Source organism: Carassius carassius, chromosome 7 (assembly GCF_963082965.1).
Source record: "Carassius carassius chromosome 7, fCarCar2.1, whole genome shotgun sequence".
In the NCBI taxonomy this organism is placed as follows: Eukaryota; Metazoa; Chordata; class Actinopteri; order Cypriniformes; family Cyprinidae; genus Carassius; species Carassius carassius.
Window position 1 is genome coordinate 13,466,742 of NC_081761.1, and position 14,992 is coordinate 13,481,733.

A 14,992-nucleotide genomic window follows, 5' to 3' on the forward strand; every position below is an offset into this window, starting at 1 on the left:
AGTGCACTCTTGAGTGAGTGAGTGTATGCTTTACTTCTCACCCCGTACACCAGTTCCCCAACCATGCCATTCCAGATCTTGGTCTCAGCATCTCGGGCGCCATACTTTCCATCTGCTACAATCCTCAGCTGATACTTAAAGCCACAATGCTTTGCAATCTCAGCTGCCAAGTCCACACAGTATCCCTCATAACGTTCATTATCGGTGAATAACTCTGCATTCTTTTTCAGCATTACATACGGTGCCTCCTACAACAAAAAACCAGGGTGGGAAATATGTTAACACATCTTTGAATGTAGGCAATTTCAGTCGCTCTTGATGTGGAATACCTCTTACCAGGATTGTCGTCACAACAACTGTTTTATTCTCCATTCCCATGGTGTCATTGGGGAAAAGGTCAGATTTTGTCACCACCATTTTGTCCACCTCATTCCAGTAACCAATCTGAGGAAAAGTACACACTCATGAAATTGAGCTTCACTTCCGTTCAGAATACAAATACAAAGTTGAAGTTCTTCTGGACATTTTGGTTCAGTCTATAATGTATGTTTTGCCTAAATGTGAATGGAACATTGTACTACACTATTCTTACAGTGTTTTCTTCTCCACTATTCAGCAGTGGTGCTGTTATACGACTGAATCAACAGTGGCAAGTAAAAAGAAATTATGTTTGAGCTTGGCTGTCTGCTTGTCATCTGACTTGAATGTGATGAAAGAGAGAGACTGTGTGCAGTGAAATAAGACTGTCAACACACTTTTATACTGTGTTGCCCACACTGGCTGCGCAAACATCCTTCACAATCAATGTTCAATAATTACTTTTATGAACTGGTTCTTTGTAATGAATTACCATGAATAAAGAATAATTCTCAAACTCATGCCCATCGTTAATAAAAGCCATTGTGTATTCATTTAACATTTCAGTAATTCCTTTTAGCATATTTTTATCAAGGGAAAACGCCACCGTTTTTCCTAATTCCAATTCGACCTCTGCGCAGTAATATCATCACTCCTGAAAACTCCCCCTCCCTCTCTCCCTCTCCCTCTAACTTCCATCAATAAAACCAACGTGAGGAGTTTCCAGGATTGATGATATTACTGCGCCGAGGTCAAAGTGCTGCGATGTGCTCTTCCGCCATACATTATAGTCATCATTGTTATCCGCTTAGGAAATCACCACATTTTATTTTGTGTCACCATACTTACTTGTGTAACTACTCAGGTAACCGTCTTTAAGTAAGGAAAACATTGAAGTGTTTGGTGGCTTCTAAATGTATCCTTTTTTGGATCCTAAGGAATGAATGGTGCTAAGCTAAACACTAGCATACTGGCGTGTGCACTACAGCGATTGAGTGTATGCACTAAGATGGGAGAGGTACGTATCAACTCGTCTAAGTTGAGGTAAGAACATAGTGGAATATGTAAAAACGATGGCGTTTTCTTTTAAGCTTTCACCTACCAATGAAAGTGTAGTACTTTCAGATCAGTTAAAAAGTTCAGGTTCAGGTTGTGATACTTGTCAGATGATAACATGTACAATGAAGTTCAAATGTTCTGGGTCATTATGATTTGTAAATAAATCATAAAAATAAATAAACAAAAAATAGAAAAAAAATATTGCTTTAGATTTTAGTTATCATATAATTAGAACCAATTTTAGGGCAAGGGTGTAAGAATATATTTTAGGTATTAAGTGGCATTGAAATCAGAATCTAGTAAAAATCTCTAGTAAACTTTTTTACAATTCCCTTCCCCATCACAAGTTCTTGAAAAAGAAGATATTTAGTTTAAGTCTGTGTTACCTTCACAGGGCCACTGTTTTTCAGCTCCATGACATTGACTGTGTAATTCACTCTTCTGCCATACTGATCAAATTGAATATTTCCTGTCAATCCGTCCACACGCACCTGATCAAACACATGCGCGAATGTTAAATGTTATAAAGTTCTCACACACAGACAGCATGCATTGATAATGTGCTGGCAGAGCAGACCTGTTTGAGGGCACGCTCTATCTCCACCCCCTGAGCCCACGGCACCGCAGGATTGGCCAGGCAGTCTCCGTTGTTGCCACGGCGACTGATATCAATCCTTTGTTTATGCAGAAAGCGGAATGCCTCGGTCATTACTTGCACAGCATCATAAGTGAGAGCGGAAGTGTACTGCAATGGAAAGCAATATGAAGATCATAAAAATGTCTTTCTTGGTTTTATGATAGATATAACATCTATAACGAATAGATAAAATAACCATGTTCAAAATGCTGTCAGTTGCATTTTTATTTGAGCATGATTTAAATATTTGCACGCCTTCACCCTGATTCTGCTGTCTGCTCCAGGGTACTCCTTCTCCTCCAGTGCCTCCCAGCGCTGGTCAAATTTAGCAACAAGAGGGTCATCAAAATCCACTATCTGAAATCCAGACACATTCGCCCCTCCATACTGAATCTTGGACAAATCTCCATCCACAAAGCCCTGAAACACACACACACACACACACACACACTTTTTAATAACATAATTCATGCAACTCAAAGCTGTGAGCTATTGTATTGTTTGTATCACAAACATGAATTCTTTAAATTCTGTCATTATTTGCCCACCATTATATTGTCCTAAACCTGTACGACTTTCTTTCATCCGGATAAAACTAAAAGGGATGCTTGGCAGTATGTCCAAGCTGCTCTTTTACAAACAACAAAGACATTTAGGGATTAGCCTTTTAATTCATCTTAATTTCTGGACTAATTGTAAAAAATCATCCCTAATTTGTGTGAACAAACACCAAATTATTAAAAGAAATGGTGCAATCACAACAATAGGAATAGGCCTGCATCAGTTGGTTCCTGCAATGCAAGTAATGGATGTGTAGGATTTAGTTATGATAGGACAGGATTTACCAAAGAAGCTCTTGGTTTTTTGGCACATCAGCACTGGTTTATCATTAGATTCCGGACACTGCAGCAGCTATGTAGGAAATTGAATTTCCTCAAGAGAAAAAAAACTGACAGACATTCAAGAAAATGCTTCTTTTGTGTCATCTGAAATGTACAACGGCATTTTAGTGCCACATTAAAAAATAAATATTTTGAGAATAAAGTTTAAATTTCTAAAAATAAAGTTAAAGTATTCTGAGAAAAGTGAAAATTGCAAAAATAAAGTCAAAATATTTTGAGAATAAATTCAAAATTATGAGAATTAAATCATAATAATTATGAGATTAAAGTAAAAACCTTTTGAGGTTATAGCTTATATTGTGCATGCAAATGGACCGGATTGGGAAGTTCGCAAGACTTTTAACAGAAATCATACAACATGTCATATACTCATACTCAGAGATAGTATGACTTTATTCAGACTTATTCTCGTAATTTTGACTTTATTCTCATAATTTTGACTTTATTCTCAAAATATTTTGACAATATTATGGTAATTTTTACTTTATTCTCAAAATATTTCCACAATCTCGTATTTCTATGACATTACTCTCGTAATTTGGACTTTTTTCAAAATATTTCAACTCTATTCTCATATTGCTATGACTTTATTCTTGTAATTTTAAAATATTCAGCTTTATTCTCGTAATTTTAACTTTTTTCTCAAAATATTACTTTATCGTCGTAATCCTGGATTTTTTTAAATGCCATTTTCTCAAATGCTGTTGTAGAAATGTTACTTTCCTCATGACTTTATTATACTAATATTACAACATTAATCTCAGATGTAATGTAAATAACATAATTCTAATAATTTTGTACTTAATTCTCAAAATATTACAACTTTATTTTTTAAATGTGATTATTTTGTTAAAAGGCCAGATTTGTTAAGTTTTTTTGGCACTAAAAAAGTGCAAAGCTACTTTTTGATTTAGAAGACCTGGAATATATTGCATAAACAATATTAGCCATCTACGAGGTGCTTCCTAAACATTTAGTTTAAGCTTGAGGCAACTCCTGCTAACTGTACAATCAGGCGGCCGCCTGGGGCGCCATCTGCTGGACGGGGCGCAAAAAAAGTTAATTAAATGTATGTATCGTATTATGAAAGCTGCGCACACGCTGTACACTTTTACTGTGCACTGTCCTGACACTGCTTGTATTTGTCCATTTCTTTTACTAGATTTACAATCCTAAAAAATGGCTCTCGACTGTGTACAATTTAGCTGTGTTTGATTTTAAAACTTTCTCCTCGAAACACTGAATATTAAATGGTTTTGGAACAAAAAGAGGGTGAGTAAATAAGTGAGTAAAATTATTTTTCTTAACTGACAGTCGTAAAAAAAAACTCAAAAAGATCTTTGACTACTTACAAAATTTGCAATGATGTAATGATATCCTTTCACATGTCGACCGATCGTGATCACCTAAGGAGAAGCAGGCAAAAAACGTCGTTCACAAGAGCAATTTAATTAAAGTGCCTCATAATGAATGTGAAAGGTGTACACAGTACATCATCCTTTAACTACATTACTGACCTTACACGTGTGCTGTAATGTGTTTTTAGTGCGTCATTCACCTGCTCCATAATGTCCTTGACTTTGTCCTGTTCACAGTCTAAAATGACTCTCCTCTCTTTCTTGTTCTCCAGGTCCTGAAAGAGGGAGCGATATGCCTCGTCTTTCCACTCATCCTTCAGGTTTCCAACGTTTATGGCTGTTACCTGCCATTTCCTCTCTGCTGCAGTGTCCAGCACTGCCTGCAGGGTAGACAGACCTACATAGGGAGATGCACAGCAGTGTGCATGTGAGTGCTCTACATCAAATGTCTTCATAAAATTTTTCATCAATCTGCTCAAGCTTTAATTACTTTCCTAAAGTGTAATTGCTTTAAAACCCCACGTCTACTTGCCTCACTGTCTCTTTTTAAATGAGATTCAATCTCAATTACGGTTGCTCTCTGTTTTAACCACTGTTCTACATTAATCAACCGCTACTCCAAATTACACCCAGAGACCTCGATGTGAGGAGTTCGTTTCTTGCACTAGAAGGCCCCTTGGGACACTTTTTCTCCTTCATTTATCATTTCTCCTCCTCGCTCTCATTTCAGCATTCTATCTTTTGGTCATCTGCCCTTTCATACTCCTCTTCTCTCAAGCTTCTCTCCTTACTGCACATCTCTCCCTCCTCTCTCTCTCTCTTATCTCTCTCGGTTGATTTCATATCTAGGTCTTGGGGAGATATTCATTTTGCCGCCTCAAACCAGAGATGCAGCACATCACGGACACTCTAGTCAACAGTGAAAACATTTAGAAAACATTCAGCTATCATAGCCGCAATATCAGAAATTCTGAGACTGGCAAAAAATGTTAGGTAAGATCTTACCGAATATGTCCAAGACTGAGTTACGATATAGTGATAGGCAACACTTTAGAATACTGTTTCTTACTTACTGCATAACTAATAACGAATTATTGAACTAACAGGTGATTATTCATTAACACTTAACTCACTGCTGTTAACTACTAAGGAAGATGTGTTAACTAATCAGTATGTCATATAATTTTATGATTGTGTTAAGTAACAGTTAGTTAATCAAAAACTAATATATTCTGTCATACCTCCTGAAGAACTACTATTAATTATCTACTATTTAAGGTTCAAGAAAAATAACTATGAAATAACAACTACTGAACAGTTATTTGCAAATAGTCACTATAATAATCAGGCTGTGTCCCACAAATCAAGTACTTGATTAAAAGTATAGATACCCCAATAAAATATTACCTAATATTAAAATTATAATTAGGCCTATTCATTTTCAAAATTACTTGAGTAAAAGGACAAGTACAACGTACTACTGCAGTAGCAACTTTGTTACAGTCCACTCATTAGCCTATAATGGAATTTTTTAGTTTGCTTCTAAATGTTTAAGTTTTGATTATAAAATGTTTGTTAAATTAGTTTAAATGTGTGAAGTATGCATGTTAAAATGCGCTGTATTAAGAAATGTTTTCGTCTGAAATAAAGATCGTATACAAGTTGTGTCGTGTATAAATTTATGATTACTTTTATAGGTTTTTTTAGAGTGTAATTTGATCTGTTTTTATACAGTCTATGGTTTGATCTGATGTTTTGTTGAGTCAAAATGATGTAACAATTATTATTTACTAATATGTTCACTTTAGAATACTGTTTCAGGTTCTAAGTAATTCTTGAATTTAAGTAATTAGAGTAGGCCTACTGTTTCAGGTTCGAAATAGGTCCTGCAGAAATATTTGATAATTTTTTATTAAGGTTCTAAATAATTATTGCGGAATTATCTAATAATTCTATATTAATTACTAATGGGTTCCCAATATTTTCACTTTAGAATAGTCCTTAAGTTCAGGTTAGAAATAAGTCTTGCAGAATTATTTGATAATTCTTTATTAATTACTAATTGGTTACCTTTATTTTCACTTTCCCTCAGTCCTTGCCTTACATACAGGAATTAAATGAATGGTAATGTGGTATATGCTGAGGAGGCACACATATAGTACTGTAAAATATAAAAATAAGGTAGGTTATTGCAAGGTACTGGAGTGGTTCCTATCGGAAGCCGATTTCTTACAAAACACACTCACAAAACACTTCACTACACAGGTAAAACCTCTATAAAATTTCTTGCATTTATTAATATTGCATTTTCATACTACTACTACTACTACTTCTACTACTAATAACATTTATATGAAAGGGTCACATAGGGTATAACTGTTCATTAGTAGTTTTCTTGAACCCTAACTAGTAGATAATTAATATAGTTCTTCAGGAGGTATGACCGAATACATTAGTTATTGATTAGCTAACTGTTACTAAACACAATCATAAAATTGTATTACATACTGATTCGTTAACACATCTTCCTTAGTAATTAACAGTAGTGAGTTAAGTGTTAATTAAAAATTACTTGTTAGTTCTTCAATAATTCCTTATTAGTTATGCAGTAAGTAAGAAACGGTATTCTAAAGTGATATTTTTAGCCCATTTACAATGCTGGTTAAATCTAACTATTTATGTTTTAATAGTTCTCCTAATTTAATTATTTAAAAGAGATTTATTTCCAATTAGAAGAACCATTGTTTTGACTAAACAGACTCTGCAGTTGATTCACAACCTGAACTTATCTGGAAACCTGAACATATCTGAAAACTAACAACAACAAAAAACATTATGTTTAATTTTCTCTAAAATATTTCATTAGCTAGTTATTTAAGAGTGTAATATCTATAAAAGAATGATAAAATATAGTTATAATAATAATTATCCAGTAATAAAGATGGATTCCAGTAACAACTGGAAAGGTCAAAATCATTTGTCAAAACATGAAAACATTTTAATAGATGAAAAATCACACACAGATTTTCATAAGCATTTTTGAGTCATGATCCAAAAGAAAAAGAAAAAAAAAATCACCCTTTATATCAATTCACTGAAACGCACAGACACATTGGAAAATTTGGCACTCTTATACTTTTAAGTCCTGAGACAAAAAAGGATTGTGAAAAAAGTCTTGAGGAAACTTAATGGGCAAATAAAAATCAGAACAAAGACTGTATCATGATGCACAGCACTTTTACACTCAATTTGGACAGATAAATTGCTTGTCAAGAGAAACTTGTCATCTCACATCTGGTTAGTTATAGAGGACAGAACCTGCAAAAATAATACATGGATAAGTAAATAAATTACTGATATAATTAATTTTAAATTAAATAATTAAATTATGCATAAACAAAGAAAAATAAAATAGAGTGACTGAAAGAGAGAGAGCAAGAGAGAAAGGGAGAATGAGAAAGAGACTGTAATGTGCTTATCTGTAAGCACTCTCAACTCGCATGCTCTTTCTACAAAGAGGCATTTCACCACAAAGTAATAGGACTATTGATTGAATTCTCTAGAGTATGTGTGTGTGTGTGTGTGTGTGCAAGCAGCTCAGAAAGAGCCTTGGCTGTGGAAAAAAAAGTTTTTTTTGAGAAAAAAAATTTCTCAAAAGACAGAGAGAAAGCGTTTACCTCTGTCACTGTCATACAGATAGGCAAACTTCTCCCACTTGTAATACTCCACCAAGCTGATGAGAGGACCTTTGATATCAGGCCTCATCTGCAGAACAAACTGGTTTAGCCCATCAGCTGGAAAACTTGGTGTGATGAAGGACACGTGCAGTGTCTCACAGAATGAAGTGATAGTGTTCACCGACTTCTTATCATAGAAGCCAAAGATGGCATACACTCCTCTGGAAAACTGTGAGCAAACTGAAAAGAAAATAAACAGTGACAGACATCAATACACAGCAACTAAACTAATTAAAATATTGTAAGATAACAATATATTACAGTTCTGGCCAATACCAATAAATGTCTGACATTACAATTTACCTTTTTTTTGTCTAAATGATAAATAAATATAAATTTTCAGATTTCACATTACACGGAACTAATTTAACATTAATTCTATTACATTTAATTAAATTATTAATATTTTCATAAATTAAAGTTGTGATGAGAAGTAGCACCATATATTTTCATCTGTGTTGTAATCTGAGTGAGACAGATTATCAAAAAAAGACAAATATTTTGTGCGCTTCTTACATTCTTTTTACATACCAGAAAGCAGCCTGTTATTTAATCACGAGATTGAGATTTGATATTTGATATTCTGCTGATTAAAATGAAACGTATGTATTGATAAATCGTTCACAATTCAATTAAAGTATTAGTCTACTTCCAGAATAAAAATTTCGTGATAATTAACTCACCCCATATCATCCAAGATATCCATGTCTTTCTTTCTTCAGTCAAAAAAAATAAAATAAAGTTAATTTCTTTTTGAGTGAAGACAGAAAGACATAAACATCTTGGATGACATGGGGTGAGTAAATTATCAAGACCAAAGTGAGCATCAGATGATGCCAGTGGTAATCTAAATGCAAAAATGGGGGAAATTAGCATTCACAATTATATATATATATATATATATATATATATATATATATATATATATATATATATATATATATATATATATATATATATATATATATATATATATATATATATATATATATATATGTATATATATATACACACACACACACACACATATACTTTTGAATAAGATCATGGCTAGTAGTGTCTTCAAAATATTGGTTTGCATTAGAAATAACTATGTGATAATGATTTTTGGATAATCTGAATGAGTTCAATGAATGAGTTTCCTGTACAAATAAAGCACACATTTCACTTGAATATTTCCTTATAACTTATAATATAATATAACTTGCCTAAAAATGCTACTTTTTTGACCACTGAATGTGGTAAGCTCATTGTCACTGGTGTGAGGCCAGTTCTCTTTTGCTAAATTTAGGAAGGGGGCATAAGAGCTGAATCAGTGCATGTAGATCAATGGTTGATAAACTAGTCTGAGAGTATTGAGCTTAATCTGATCTGAGAATGTGTGACTGAGCACTGTAGAGAAAAAAATGGATTAGACACAGATAACGCCCACTCCTCAAGCCAGCCTGGCTTTTTAAACACAATAAATCTATGCAAACATAATATACATACTAACTCAAACCACTGCCAACAAACTAAAGTATTTAGTCTTTATTTGATATATAGAGTCTCTTATTTTGACAGAAGCCACTTAATGATCTACACTCTAACAATTAGGACAGAAATCGATTGGAGAATTAAGTGTGTTTGCTTGCACTTTAAAAGTTCACTAAAGCAATAAATCATCTTTTTAAAATGTAATTTGATCTTTTTAGACTAACTGAAATCATGCCAATATGGAGCACATTTGGACTATAGATCTATGCACATGTACTTAATGTTGGAGAAGGTCAGTTGATCACTTTTATGGAAAGAATTCAATATGACTCATACAATTCATCAACATTAAACCATGAATTGACCTAAGCATACTTTAATGCAGTTAAGACACAGTATTCAGATATTCATTTCTTGATCTCAAACATTAAATCACACACTGTAAACAACAAAGATGTAGAAACAAACAAAACAGAAAACTATGAAAATGAAAGGTTATTAATGTCAACATATTTAACATCTTCAGGGCAAATGCTAATGGGGTCTGAAATCAATTACATTAAACTAGGAGTAATGCATCTTGGATATGTGCAATTATATGAGCAAGATTATGAACCTTCAATACAAGCACAATATTGTACAATTGCATAATTGAGGGTCCAAAATGAAACGGACAAACAATGCCTGTTGCAATTAAAGTGAAATGTGAATATATAAAAAGTAGATCTGTTCATTGTTGCATCAGATTTATTTTTTAGCATTTTTGCAACACTGAGCATAACCACTGATATGTATTTCAGTTGAATACAGTGGCCAAACAGAGGCTTTTAGAGCACATGCTCATCTGCACTGTTCCGAATTCTCTCATCACAGACAACAAATTGTGATAAGAGATTAATTCTGCAGTGTAAAGCTTTAGTGATTAGGTTTACCTTCGATTTCAGTTTAATAAGAAGTCACATAAATCACTGTTTACACAACTCACTTATATTACACTGCTCATTTATATCACATTCCTCACTTACATTACACTGCTTACTTAAATTACTCACTTATATAACACTGCTCCCTACTATCCATATGCATCTTTGCTTTTTCGTGTTTTTTCACCTTCTCCGAAAGCTGATGCATGTCGGTGACACCTGTAGTTGTCCATGCATGTCCGCAATGCATATATATATTCTACTTTGCATATTTAATTCCATGTGTATATGGGTGCTTTCCAAACTATTCATAATCCAGCTGCAGCTTGTGCTCACACACAGTGATCTGCAGACAGTCTGCATGCAGTCAGAGAGCTAAATATGAGACTTTGATCAGCAGTCACACGGAACAGTAGACAGAGCCTGCTGCTGTCTGAGCTGGCACTGCCACACATCAGGGCTTATGGGATATGCCTGTGTGTGAATGGGGCCGCACATATACGTGCACTGGGGATTCATTTGCGTGTCAATTGCTTTAGCTGTCTAAATGTGTTGTCAGTACAGTAGGGAATTTCAGTATGGCAATTTGTATGCCATATTCATACTGGGAATCATGACCAGAAAACAATGTTCTTCCAGCATATTCTTCCAGTATTATCAATTAAAGAATAAATGATAACTACAAATATTTCAAACAAATGCATGCTTGTTCTACACTATTAACAAAATTGGTTCTTTAAAGGTTCTTCACACACAATAACTGTTGTATCTGGAAATATGTCGTCCTGAATAACTGTTTTGTGTTAAAGTTTAAGGTACTTTATTCCAGCCCCTTATCTTTTTTCTTAAAGAGTGTATAGCATTAGTTCTAATGCACAAAAGAACATTTTTGGTTGTTGTTTTAAAGATTTTCAAATTCATGAGAAGAAGGTAAACTCCGTTAACTAATTGGATCTGTCTGCTGTTGACATAGACATTAAAGCCAATTGACAAGACAGCCTATCCGTCAATCAGTGGTAATCAGAAATCATGGGTGTTTCTGCATTTGACCTTGGATGAGAGAGAGATGCACCAACATTTGCATTTGGTCCAAGGCATTAACATATCACTCCTGTCATTTATAATTTGAATATGCAGATATTAATGAGCCTTTATGACAGAAAATGTGCTTTGTTAAAGCTTAAAAGTCTCTTCTCATAAGTTCAGAGTAAATATTTACATCACACATAGACGCACACTACAGTGTAGAGATGATGTAAATAAAATTGTATCGTACCATTGATTGAGTCCCCATAAGTTCTGGTTTCACACTTAGCTTTGCTTCATCTGTGATTCACCATTACCTACAGGACTGCTTTCCACTCACTGATATCTCTCTCTTTCTCTCTATCAAATTTTAAATCAACATGACCCTTCAACATCACAACTTACGTATAAGAATTCTACGTTTCCCACGTCTACATGACTTCTACTTGAAGGGCACGAAACTTCTGTGGTCTGTTGTCAAATAGTACATCATCAGTAATGTAATTTCTTAATTTAATAAACTGGCACTATCAATATTATTGAACTAAACTGCATAAACACTGAACTGACACTATCTTCTGTAGAACTGCTTTATTGCTGAGTTCATTTCATAGTGAACATTGCAACATTCATGCTGTAAACGAAATTTAACAATTAACTAACCTGACCTGAATAATGACACTATTATTTTTTAGGGCTGCTTTACATCAAAAAAAAAATGTGTTTGATTCTTGAAGAACTTTCCAACAATAATACTGTTTATACTGTTGTGACGCTTTTTTTAATGACAATCTGTATTGTATAAAATGCAATGTATGCAAATGTGACGACACACTTTCTTTCTGTGATATTGATTAAATAGATATATTTTGTCTTGAAATCTAATGAAGAAATGTTGTAATGCCAGACAATCCAGACAGAAAAATACTTTAAAAATACAAATAATAATATTTATTTTGATCTTATCCTTCTTTCTTTCTTTTTTTTTGATGGATGCTAACAAAAACATGATTATTAATTACAATGTGGCAATACATGCATGTGACAGCACTTCAATTGAATTATATATTAATGTGCCAAGTTGAGACATTGTACCCATGAACAACTATCTGCTTGCACTCCCCTTAATAACAAGCTCACCTCTTAATACCAATATGTCATATCCCCCACTACTTTCTTATCATCTCACTTTTGACTGATTGATGGCCTTGTCCAGCTTCTGACAACACGCAATCATCTTTAACCTTCAAAAACATGTTTCCTCTGTAATGATCAGGTTATCCTTGGTATACATTAATGACTTTAAAACAGTCCTCCATCACATCACATACACATTCCTCATTCAACTGTCGACTTTGCTCTCCTGATTATCAAATGCCTTTAAATAAACCCCTGCTTTACTTGACTCCCCCCCAACACACACACACACACACACACGCGCATCTCTTTCTGTTCCTCAAGGTGATTGCAGATTTGTTGGGATTGAGGGACTGTCAGTAAAGGAGAGAAAATGCTCAGTCACTCGTTTTTCATCCTGTCTTCAGCACTAAATCCTCCACACCCCCTTCTGGACGCGCTGATGTGAATATCTTTAATATAGCACACACACATACAGGTGCATCTCAAAAATTTGAAAATCATGGAAAACGCCTTCAGCTCCTCTGTATTGTTTGTCTGATGTTACTTATCTTCCTCTTCACAATACCCCATAGATCCTCTGTGAGGTTCAGGTCAGGTGAGTTGGCTGGCTAATCAAGCACAGTAATATCATGGTCATCAAACCACTTGGAAGTGGTTTTGGCACTGTGGGCAGGTACTAAAGTCCTGCAGCAAAATGAAATCAGCATCTCCATAAAGCTTGTCAGCAGACTGAAGCATAAATTGCTCCAAAATCTCCTGGTAGATGGCTGCATTGACTTGATAAAACACAATGGAGCAACACCAGCAGACGTCACGGCACCCAAATCATCACTGACTTCAGAAACTTCACACTGGACTTCAAGCAGCTTGGATTCTGTGCCTCTCCAGTCTTCCTCCAGACCTTGATTTACAAATGAAATGCTAAATTTACTCTTGATGTGCTGACTCTGGCTTCAGTCCACTCCTTGTGAAGCTCTCCCAAGTTCTTGAATCAGCTTTTCCTGACAATCTTCCCAAGGCTGTGGTCACCCCTGTTGCTTGTGCACCTTTTCCTAACACACTTTTATATATATTTTATATACTTTTATAATTATTAAAATGATTATTTTTCACAGTATAAATTGGGTCTCATTATATTTTGGGGTCTGTGTCATCAGCAAGGTAAAAAAAAGGGGAATGGAAAAATTGTTAGTGCATCACAATGGGTTGTTGTTGTATAGTGATAGCATCTCATAACTGGCAGCAAGCTGGAGGCATTATATGCTCAGTGTTAACATTAATGTGTTAATCTGACTACTAAAGAAAAACTGCTGTGTTCCAGGAACTCAAACTCTAATATCATCATGTTATAAGCAAATGGGACGATCCAAAAACAAACATGCTTCTGAAAATATTTGAATAGAATAACAGAGTCTGCTGTACACTAAAAGACATAACTGTTCTGATACAAAATGTAACTGTCACAACAATGCTGAAACCTTTCAAGGGCACAGAGTATCTGTCAATAGACTTGGACGGGTCTCCGATGAGTCACTTAAATCACTTCAATCACTTCAAGGATAAAACAAGTGATTACAGTGTTTGTATGTTACAACATAAATTAGTTTTTTGTATTGGCAGACCATATTCTGTCTAAACAGTTGGCTTTTCTGGCAAAGAAATTCTTATCATGAAGCTTATATATCATCCACAGAAAATCCTGCTCAATGTAATGTACAGGTGCATCTCAATAAATTAGAATGTGGAAAAGTTCATTTATTTTAGTAATTTAAATCAAATTGTGAAACTTGTGTATTGAATGAATTCAATGTACACAGACTGAAGTAGTTTAAGTCTTTGGTTCTTTTAATTGTGATGATTTTGGCTCACATTTAACAAAAACAACAAATTAGAATATGGTGAAATGCAAATCAGCTAATCAACTTAAAACACCTGCAAAGGTTTCCTGAGCCTTTAAAATGGTCTCTCAGTTTGGTTCACTAGGCTACACAATCATGGGGAAGACTGCTGATCTGACAGTTGTCCAGAAGACAATCATTGACACCCTTCACAAGGAGGGTACGCCACAAACATTCATTGCCAAAGAAGCTGGCTGTTCACAGAGTGCTGTATCCAAGCATGTTAACAGAAAGTTGACTGGATGGAAAAAGTGTGGAAGAAAAAGATGCACAACCAACAGAGAGAACCGCAGCCTTATGAGGATTGTCAAGCAAAATTGATTCAAGAAATTGAGTGAACTTCACAAGGAATGGACTGAGGCTGAGGTCAAGGTATATAGAAGTGTCAAGGAATTTGGCTACAGTCGTTGTATTCCTCTTGTTAAGCCACTCCTGAACCACAAACAACGTCTTACCTGGGCTAAGGAGAAGAAGAACTG

At 34.6% G+C, this 14,992-nt stretch overlaps 1 protein-coding gene across 6 annotated transcripts in view; it reads right to left on the reverse strand.

Moving 5' to 3' along the window:
* gria2a (glutamate receptor, ionotropic, AMPA 2a) overlaps positions 1–14,992 on the reverse strand; it is a 35,958-nt gene that overhangs the window by 12,239 nt on the left and 8,727 nt on the right. For all 6 annotated transcript variants that reach the window (XR_009434260.1, XM_059553927.1, XM_059553926.1 and 3 more), the window contains exons 3-10: positions 7,991–8,230; positions 4,514–4,710; positions 4,308–4,361; positions 2,315–2,473; positions 1,994–2,161; positions 1,803–1,907; positions 337–444; positions 42–248 (exon numbers count right to left, since the gene is read on the reverse strand). Coding sequence is in view for 5 of the 6 variants with exons in the window: in XM_059553927.1 (XP_059409910.1) it covers positions 42–248; positions 337–444; positions 1,803–1,907; positions 1,994–2,161; positions 2,315–2,473; positions 4,308–4,361; positions 4,514–4,710; positions 7,991–8,230 (1,238 nt within the window). In the remaining variant the exon portion in view is untranslated. The remainder of the gene's footprint in view (positions 1–41; positions 249–336; positions 445–1,802; positions 1,908–1,993; positions 2,162–2,314; positions 2,474–4,307; positions 4,362–4,513; positions 4,711–7,990; positions 8,231–14,992) is intronic.